Raw genomic sequence first — 10677 nt, 5'->3', positions numbered from 1 at the left:
AAAAAAAAAAATGGAAACCCACAACAGGATGGATTGGTACAGTAACAGCAACAATGGGCTCAAGCATAGCAACAATTGTGTGGTTGGTGTTGGACTGGTCAGTGTTTCATTTTATTGTGCATACAGTTGCTATGAGTTGGAACCAACAAGATAGTACCTAACAACAACAACAAGCTAGGATGGTTTAATACTAGGACATCAATGCTATTCACCATATAAGTGAAACAAAAAGAAAAGAACCACATGATCATATCAAGTGATGCATTAAAGGCATTTGACTAAATCCAACATCAATTCTTAATTTAAAAAAAACACAAAACATTGAACAAAATAGGAATAGGAGGGAAATTCCACAATATATGAGAGTGAGTCAAAAATTATCCATACTCTGGCTGTAGAATTTATTTTAATCAACTTTTAAGAAAGACAAATACATCATTTTTTTCAGCATAATTTTCCTTTCTTTTCGATATACTTTGTCCATCTGTCAAGAAGCTTTCATATTCCCTTATTAAAAACTGTTTTATGCTGAGCTCAGAGCCATGAATGCAACACTATCTTTACTTCTTCATCAGAGGTGAATCTTCATCCTCAAAGGGCTGCTTACAGGGGACCAAACAGGTGGAAGTTTGATGGAGTAAGGTTAGGACTACAGGGAGGCTGTTTTAACATCTCAAAAGGAAGTTTTTGCAGAGTGTCAACTGTAAGGACAAAGGTTTGGGTACATGCATTGTCATGCAAAGTCACAAAGCCCTTAGATAACATTCTCTGTGTTTAATCTGAAGGTTAGGTGTCAGCTCTTCAGTGAACATCTGTTGATTGTTGAACATTTTTCCTGATAGTGTTTCAATACTGCCCCTTGAGAATCCCAGAAAACTGTAAGCATTGATTTTCTAGTTGATATTTGACTTTTAACATTTTCTTGGTCAGCAATGGAGGATGTTCCCATTCCATGTTCTGTCATTTACTCTAAGGTTTGTAGTGATGAATCCATAGCTCATCACTAATCATGATTTTTTAAGAAACTTTCAACTTTCTTTGAACATTGGTCCAAATTTTGTTTGCAGATGTCAAATGCTTCTATCTGTGCTCTCCATAAGTCATTTCTGTATCCATCTCACACAACTTTTCAAAACCCAAGTTTGTCATGGATAATATCATAGGCACAAACATGGCTGATTTGCAAATGATTTGCCACATAATTCACTGTCACTTGTCTCTATTTGACAGAATAATTTCAGGTGCACACTCAATGTTGTCATCAGCTGTGGGCATAGACAGTCATTTTAATATAACCAGAGTGAAGATAATTTTTGACTCACCCTCATATATACAAAACCAATAGTCAACATTATGCTACATGGTGATAAAGTGAAAGCAGTTTCCTTAGGTAGAGGAACCAGACAAGGATGTCCTTTATCATTACTCCTATTCGATATCGTGTTGGAAGGCATAGCCAGGGGTATAAGGCAAGAAAAGGAAATTAAAGGCAGGCAAATTGGCAAATAAGAAGTAAAATTCTGTATTTGCTGATAATATGATCCTGTACATATAGTATACATGTATATGATCTAATACATTGGATCCTGTTCTCACACTGTAGTTCAAATCTATCAGCTGCTCCTTGAAAATCCAATACAGGGTCAGGAGTTAGAATCAACTCAGTGGCATTTAATAACAACAATGCATAGAAAAATCTCAAAGCTTCAGCAAGAAAATTATTGAAACCCATTGACGTATTCAGCAACGTGACTGAACCTTTCAGATTCCTTTACACTAATAAAGAGAGCTATGGAAAGACAATTAGGAAGAAAATGTCATTTACAATAGAAAACGCTACTACAAGAAACAAAAAAAGACTTAAAAAATGGAAGAATAAGTCAAGTTCATGGATAAGAAAACTTAGTATTGTGAAAATGTTAAGTGATCTATAAATATAATGCAATCTCAATCCAGGTTTCGACATCCTTTTTTAAAGACATGGAAAAACTGATCTCTAACTTTATATGAAGAAGAAAGAGACCCCAGATAAGCAAAGCATTACTAAAGAAGAAGAACAAAGTAGGCAATTTCTCACTTCCTGATCTCAGTACCTACTACACAGCCACAACAGTCTGGTGCTTGTACAGTGAAAGGCACATAGATCAATTGAACAGAATTGAGAATCCAGAAATAAATCTATCCACATATGGTCAACTGACCTTTGACAAAGGATCCACACACATTTAATGGGGGAAGAGATAGTCTCTTTAACAAACGGTACTGGAAATTCATTTCCAGAGAAATGAAACAAGACTCATATTTCACACCATATACAGAAATGAACTCAATGTGGATTAAAGACCTAAATATAAAATCTAGAGCTGTGAAGAACTCTGATGATCATCAATAAAGAAATAGGAACTAAATTAGGGACTCTTATATATGGCGTAAATATATTATCAAGTCTAACTAAAAACACAAAGACATCAGAAGACAAAATAGAAGGCTGAGACCTCCTAAAAATGAGATACTATATGCATCAAAAGATTTCACCAAAAGAAAAATTTTTCCACAGACTGGCCAAAAGTTTTTTTGCAATGACATCTCAGAAAAAGGGTTAATTTTCAAAATGTATCAAATCAACACCTCTACAAGAAAAATATAAACAATCCAATTTTAAAAAATGGAAGAGGATAGGTGCAGATATATCATCAAAGAAGACATTCAGGTTGCCAACAAACATATATGAAGAAATGTTCATGATCATTATTCATTAGAAAGATGCAAATCAAGACAATGAGCTATCATCTTACCCAAGCATTGCTGGCAATGTTAAAACAAACAAAAACCAGAATACAACAAATGCGATAGTGGGTGTAGAGAGACTGGGAAAGTTCTACATTGTTAGTGAGACTGTACATGGTTCAGCCATTGTGGAAAATGTCATGGCGTTTCATCAAAAAGTTGAAAATAGCAATACCCTATGACCCAGAAATGTCTCCAGTTGGCATATAGCCTTAAGAAATAAGAGCAGTGACATGAATAGATATATGCACACCCATGTTCATCGCAGAACTATTCACAACAGCAGAATAATGGAGACAACCTAAATGCCCATCAATGGTACAATAAATAAACAAACTTTGCTCCATACACAAAATGAAATACTACATGTTACTGAATAATAACAATTAATTCTCATAAAAAACACTCAACAAAATAGGAATAGAAGGGAAATTATACAATATATATGTATATAAAGCCACAGTCAGCATTTCTCCAAATAGAGAAAAACTGAAATAATTTCCCTTGCAAACAGGAACCAGATAAGAATGTCCTTTATCATGACTCCTATTCAATATTGTGTTGGAAATCTTAGCCAGACCTGTAAGTCAAGAAAAGGACATTGAACACTTTATAACATGGATGAACCTGCAGAACATTTTGCTCAGTGAAATTAGTCAATCACCAAAGAATAAATATTGTATGAGGCCACTATTGTAAAAACACAAGAAAAGTTTTTCATACTAAAAGAGACAGTCTTTGATGGTTACCAGTGGTGGGAGTGATGGGACAGTAATTTACTGGATAGAAGGTAGGCACAAGTTAACTCAGGTGACGGGGAAGGCAAAATATAACGAGAGATGTTGGCAGAAGAATGATGAAGACAAGTGAAGACACAGGGAGGAATGCAAGAATTAAAGGGGATAGAGGTAACTGTTATATATAAAGTCCTGCAACAATAGTGTTCTGTGGGTAGATGTATGGACACATACATAGCTGAATGAGTATAGGAGGGAGAGTGGAAGTACACCCACAAATATCTGAGGGTTTAACAGAGGATCTTTGTATATGGGTATGTACTTTGGCTGAAAACACATCTGTGAATGTGATGGAGCATATAGGAAGCAGAATTCTGGAAACCTCTTAGACATGACCAAACACCTTGAGGCAATGCGTTTCTGGGCCTGAGGGCTCAAGACCAGTATCTAGGGGAAAAACATGGTCAATTGGCCTAACATAGACCCCCAAAACAATGTTCTACATCCTACTTTGGTGAGTAGCCACTGGAATCTTAAAAGCTCATGAGTAGCCATCTGAGGCATAGCTATTGAGCTCTTCTTGTGTGAAGGAAAGAAGGAAGATGGAAACTGAAGACACTTGCAATTAATTAGTCCAAAATACTCATGAAACATGAGAACATCAGTCTCCACATCTGAGAGGAGAACTAGATGAGGCCCAGGTACCATTTCCAACTGCTCTGAAAGGGATTACATTAGAAGGTCCTAGACAGAGTGTGAGGAAAAGTGGAACAAAACCCAAAGTTACAAAGGAAACTGAGCTTACTGATCAGAAAGAGATTGGAGGAATCGGAGACTATGGCCCTCAGTCATCCTCAGGTCTGGAACTGAACATTCTAGCTAAGCAGTAGTTAGGTATATAGAAATGACAACAACTCTAGTAAGGTTTGTTCATCATGGAATGGTCAATCATTCAAGATCCAAAAGGCAGCATTTACCAAAGGACAAAGTTCAGAAGGGTGGTGAAGGAGAGTGGGATGGAAATAAGAGTCACAGGAACGAAGTGGGATAACTGTTGTTGTTGTGTGTGTGTGTCTGTGTCATTCCTGCTACACTCCCTGAATGACCTAAGTCTCTGGTCCCATAACCCATCACCTAACTCATAGATCTGCTGTTGTATTAGCCAATCTAAACGTTGTTATACAATTCAGAGGACTAAAGAGAAATTGAACCTATTTGCATTTGCTGCATTTTACTTCATGCACAGAAGTGACCTTGACAGAACACTTTCACTGACAAGTCAATTAATTCATTTGATTTTGGTCCACTACAAAAATATAATTTAACAGAGAAAATGAGTTTGCTACTGATCAAAGCAAATCCATGCCCCAGGGATCCTTTGTGCTAGGATAAGATAGTATTGGATGCCTCAGCAGAAGGTTTTCATCTAGTGACTGACAGGAGAGAGTCAGTCTTTTGTCCTTAAAGATGACACCCGGAATCTTGACAGGAACTGGAAAAAGGCATTTTAGAAGGTTTTCTCTAAATGAACCCATTCATGTAGGATGAACCATGTTTGATTCTACCACTTTGAATGCTTCTTTAGTTTCATTTTAAAGGGATCAGAATGTAGTAAATAGATAGAAAAGAATAACAATTTGTACATCTTCTATCAGATAATCTTGATATAAATATGCACCTCATTTTCTCATTAAATTATATATATACATATTTTTTATTTACATATATATATATATATAACCTGTGAAATTGGCACTTACCTGTTTCTGCCTCACTGATTTTAGAGTGTTTAGAGCTATCTTTCTGTAACTGGTGCACCGCTTCTACTAAAGGGGGTTTGAAATTACAATTACAAATCTTAAACAATGAAGTGTTTGCATTATCTCATATTTCTATCAACAATTAAACTTTTTAACACAGGGTTAGAATAGCATGCAGAATAAGTATGTCAAAGAAAATCTTTATGTGTACAAATCTGTGTCCATATCCTTAAGCCTAAATAAAACAATAAGGTCCTGTAGTTACTGTCTATTTAGAAAAATGAAGATCCTTTAGTCTATCTTATTCTACTACCACATCCAGTCACACAAATACACATCCCTAAGAATTGGGAAGGAAAATAGATTAGTACAACGATATTTATAAAGAGAAAATAAATGTTCCAACTGGGTGTGATGAGAGATGACTAATCTTTTAAAGCATTAGAATATGCAGTAAAAAAATAATCTAGGCACCCAATATGGTGAATTTTAGATGTTAGTTTATAGTCTCTTGAATCACTTTTAAGCCAAGATAAACTACTGTTCCCTTCATAAATATGTACATAAAATTTTGGTTGAATAGATTAATTATAACCTGGGTTAAATAATTTTACCAAGTTTATAAACCATTAAGAAAACACCAGCCTCTATCTTGAAGCCATATATACACTTCCTATTTTCTTTATTTTGAGTTGAGCTCAGTGAAGAATACCTACTGAATAAAGATAAACATTCACTAAGTGTAAGACACAATGCTTTGGAATTCTTATAAATAATCATCTATGATATAATTAGGATAAACACCTTACTTTAAAGTCTTATGGAGAATAGTCGAGTAACTTTATGCAAAGCAAATACTGCTTATTGTTAGCACTTAGAAAGTGTTCAATAAATGCAAGCTATGGCTTTTACTTTTATCATTATTTCTGACTTATGTTTTGAGTGTAGAAGTGAACATAGCTGAAATGACTCGTGTTCTAAATTCAAACCCGTAGGGAGAGAAATTATTTGAGAACATGAAAACATCTGTAAACAGGAGACATGAAATTTATAGAGTGCTCGGTGGTCCATAGTGTCTCTGACTCATCTCCCTCTTTGTCTTGAAGATGTTTCACGAAGATGCTGCTGGCGGATGGCAGCTGGTAGCTGTGGATGTCAACAAGCCCCAGGGACGCGCGCCAGCCTGCCTCCAGGTGCAAGTACAATGCCATTCTCAAAAGTCACCCAGCCAAGGCCTTTGATTTTATATAAGAAAATAACAGCTCTAGATTGGTCCATGTATATGACCCTGAAGAGGAGCCCTGGTGGCACAGTGCGTATAGTGCTCAGTTGCTAATCATTAGGTTGGCAGTTCAAAACCTCCTGCAGCTCCTCAGAGAAAGATGTGGCTGTCTGCTTCCTGCTTCCATAAAGATTTACAATCTTGGAAACCCCATGAGCCAGCACCACTCATACAGGGTGACCAAGAGTCAGGTGTGGGATTGGTTCAGGTGTGGAGCTGTAGTATCAGCACTGGACTGTGAGCAATAAGGTTGGTGATTCAAACCCATCAACTGCTTCTCAGAAACCCCATACAGGGTCGCTATGAGTCAGAACTGATTTGACAGCACTTAATAGCAACCACAAAGTTAGGGATAATGTTTTAATCTTTTATTCCATCCCAGAACCTAGCACAGTAGGAATTTGGTAAATGTCTCATGAATGAATGCATACAGGACATAGTATCCCTATAGTATTAAATCAATGAAGAATTTTATAGTCATAGCCTTTTTTTTTTTTTTTTTGAAATATTCTATAAAGGCCTGAATTATTGAGATGAAGGGAGTGAATGTTATGGTCACAATTCTTTCAGTTTAACACTTCACTGTTGTGGTACTATAGGATCAGCACTGGACTGTGAACCACAAGGTCAGCAGTTCAAACCCACCAGCTTCTCCTTGGAAACCCTATACAGGGTTGCTAAGAGTTGGAACCCACTTGATTTCACTTATAAAAACAGCATAGGGTTTCTGAGGAGCAGCTGATGGGTTTGACCCACCAACCCTATGATTAGCAGCCCAGTGCTTAGCCTACAGTGTCACAGGAAAAAAGGAAGAAAAGGTTTGCTAATATGCAGTAGTCCACTGTTCTACATTTGCAAATTGTCAGAACAGTGCAACATAGAGGTAGTTAGTTAATAAACCAGTCTCAACTGCACCAAACACAAGGGGGTGAATTTGCATATGGAGTCCAAGAATTCTAGAGCAGTCTCACTATGGTTAGAAGATAGGCCATCAAGTCAACCATCTGTGAATGTCCTGAACTTATCACCTGTTCTGAGCTTCTCACAACGCCCAGTAAACCTGCATCTCATTTTCAGTGAATCACAAAGGCATCTTCCCTTACTTTGTTTTCCTCACACACCCCATAATGTTGTTAACTCTTATTCAGAACAACTTCCACTTAGTGAGATTAGCATCCCTAACTTTCCATAGCATGCTCAATGTCATTTTCTCTCCTCTTCAATAAAAGTCAAGCAGCCCCACTCATGGAAAAGAGAGCAACTTCTTCTTCCTGATGAATTATACTTCCTTCATTCTCTGGTGTGCAATTACAAATCCTCTTCTCACAATTCTCTGTGCCCAATTCCATGATGTGGGAAGTGTTTTGCATCTGCCTGGGTTGAGAGCACAGCTCCATTCTTTTTCATCTTTCTCCAGGAGGGGGCTCATTGTATATTCAAAGATTGGTACATGAGAAACATAAACATTGTACTTCTAACTACTGTGAACAGTAATTATATGGCCCACTCCACGTGTTATTTTTCAAAAGGATGGAGGGAAAAAAGAGAAACCATTTTTAATGAAAATATTTAATATTGAGTATTATTTTCTAGTTGTTTTTCTATCCTATATATGATGGTAAAAAATTATTTATAATGAAAATGCTTCTATAACTACTATTACTATCATAGTAGTAGCTGCTTGCCAACTAAGCACTTTCATTTAGATGATTTACTGAAACTCACTACTATGTGCTAGAAACTGATAGTCAAGAAGAAAACAAACAGAGCCCCTACCCATATGGGGCTCAGTGCAATTGGGGGTGTGAGGTGAGAAGACAACAGGTACAAGTTTGATGGAGATTTTGAAAGAAGAAATGCAAGATACTAATCAGGAGTTTTGCAAAAATGGCCTGCAGTCTGTTACTTCGTCTAGCTTTACAAGGGATAAGGAAAATCAAATGCAAAATCAGTCCAAGGTCTATTCCTATGAAGCAAAAGTGTAACATACCTCCACAGTACAGTCTTCTTCACCCTATTCTGATACCAATCATCCCTCCTACAGCACTCTCTGCTTCACATCTGCATTTGATAGTCCATTGTACAGTGGCCATACAAAACTCATAGACCATACTCAATGTTTATGGGGCTCATTAGGGAAGTGAACAGTTGTTTCTGATCAGTATCAGAAACAACTCAGCAGTTCAGGAACACCTTGTCTGCAGAACACCTATGCTGCAGACATGCCTTACTCTAGTCTTCAACCTTCTCTTTGACCTCTGAGCCATGTAGACCCTCAGCCTATGCACTGCTCAGGCAAGTGTTAAAAAGCTCCTTTAATCAGTTGCTCACTAGGCACAATCTTCAAGCTAGGCCCCGCCCCATAGAAACTCAGTGTTACTGCATTCATGGACCCAGAAGTCTGCAACTACTCTGTCTCTCCATGGTGCTGCTTCTGTTGTAGACATTTTTCTAGGTAAGTATCTCAAGCTGTGCTCATGTTCTACTTTCTTCATGTTCTGGGATCATCTGTTCCTACTTCTGAGATGGTTGCAGGATAGCAAAACTAACCAATCCCCAAGTTGGAGTCTTCACCACCCTATTTGCGTGTTCCCACCAGAACATTTGGTGAGAGTTAAGATGACTTTCAATAGAAAAGTCCTAGCAAGTCAATTCATAGTCCCACAAGTTTTCTCTCCTGGTCTGAGAAGTTAGGGAAGGTCCTCAGGAGAGAGTGATAGTTAAAGTGAGATCAAGAGAGTGAGGGATGGAATAATTCAGAAAGAAGTTCACAACAGTATTGTGATGAGAAAGACCAATGCCTTATCAGCCATTTACAGATGAGGAAGTAGAAATTCAGAAGACTTAGAGGATTTTCCTGAAGTTACACATTAGTGAACTGGAAAAATTACAACTTGTCACTGAGTCTTCTGGCTGCTACTCACAAGTTTTACCTGGCTGAGAAAAAAACATGCTAAGGAAACATATGTTTGTAATAGAACCACATGATCAGAATTACTATGACTAGCCATGTAAGTAAGTCTTACTGGATCCAAAGTATATGGAACCATATTTTCTATATATGGATCATGTATATACTTAGTGTATCTTAACTAGTTTCTTTAATGTTTTTATGGATAGAAAGTACACTATATGCTATAAAATAAACATTTTTTCTCTTTCTTCCCACCCTTGGCAGCCATCATAGAATGTTTCTTCTTTCAAGAAAAGTTTTTCTTAGCTTTTTGCAACAGTGGTCTCATACAATATTTGTCCTTTTGTAATTGAGTAATTTCACTTAGCAAAATATCCTCCAAGTTCATTCATGTTACGAGATGTTTTGCAGAGTCATCATTATTCTTCAGTGTTTGTTTAACCAAACCAAAGTTTGTTTAACCACTTGTCTGTTGATGGGCATTAGGCTGTCTCCATCTTTTTGCTATTGTAAGTAGTGCTGCAGTGAACATTGGTGTGCATATATCTATACATGGCATGGCTCTCTTTTCTTGATTATATATACCAAGTAGAGGAATTGTTGGGTCTTTCCATATTTGTCTCTAATGTTTTAAGGAAGCACCATATAATTTTTTACTCTGGGTGGAACATTTTATAGTCTTACCAGCAGTGTAGGAGGATCACAATCTCACCACACCCTCTCCATCATTAGTTTGTTTGCTTTTTTAACTTTGTTATCAATGCTTAGGTACGATGATATCTCATTGTTGTCCTGATTTGCATCTCTCTAGTGGCTATACAGGGTCACTATGGTTTGGAACCGACTCAACGGCACTTAACAACACCAGTGGCTGATTATCTTGAGCATTTCTTGTTTGTTGGACACCTGAATGTCTTCTTAAATGAAGGTCTGTTCATGTCTTCTGCCCATTTTTTTTTCTATTTTAAATGTAATATTAATTATTCCCCCTTTATGTTATAAAATGTCTACCTTTATAGTTGTGACAATTGCAATTAGTCATGATAACAATAACTCATTGTTGAATCAAAAGAATCCTGTCCCCATCTCCTTTCACCAGACCCATCTAAGATAAGGTAAAAGCTATTCAGTTGGGATTCTACCTTCCCCCATACACTCTAAAATTAAACTTCCTCTTGAAAACTTGTAAGCCAGACA

At 37.0% G+C, this 10677-nt stretch overlaps 1 protein-coding gene across 1 annotated transcript in view; it reads left to right on the top strand.

Annotated features, from left to right (window-relative positions):
• The window catches only part of NALCN (sodium leak channel, non-selective), a 535846-nt gene that overhangs the window by 172507 nt on the left and 352662 nt on the right, over positions 1-10677 (top strand). Inside the window, exon 9 of the mRNA XM_006846666.1 lies at positions 6391-6477. Within this exon, the coding sequence (XP_006846729.1) occupies positions 6391-6477 (87 nt within the window). The remainder of the gene's footprint in view (positions 1-6390; positions 6478-10677) is intronic.

Source organism: Chrysochloris asiatica, unplaced genomic scaffold (genome assembly GCF_000296735.1).
Source record: "Chrysochloris asiatica unplaced genomic scaffold, ChrAsi1.0 scaffold00029, whole genome shotgun sequence".
NCBI lineage: Eukaryota > Metazoa > Chordata > Mammalia > Afrosoricida > Chrysochloridae > Chrysochloris > Chrysochloris asiatica.
The sequence above is the reverse complement of the archived record's forward strand: the minus strand, read 5'-3'. Positions and strand labels throughout refer to the sequence as shown.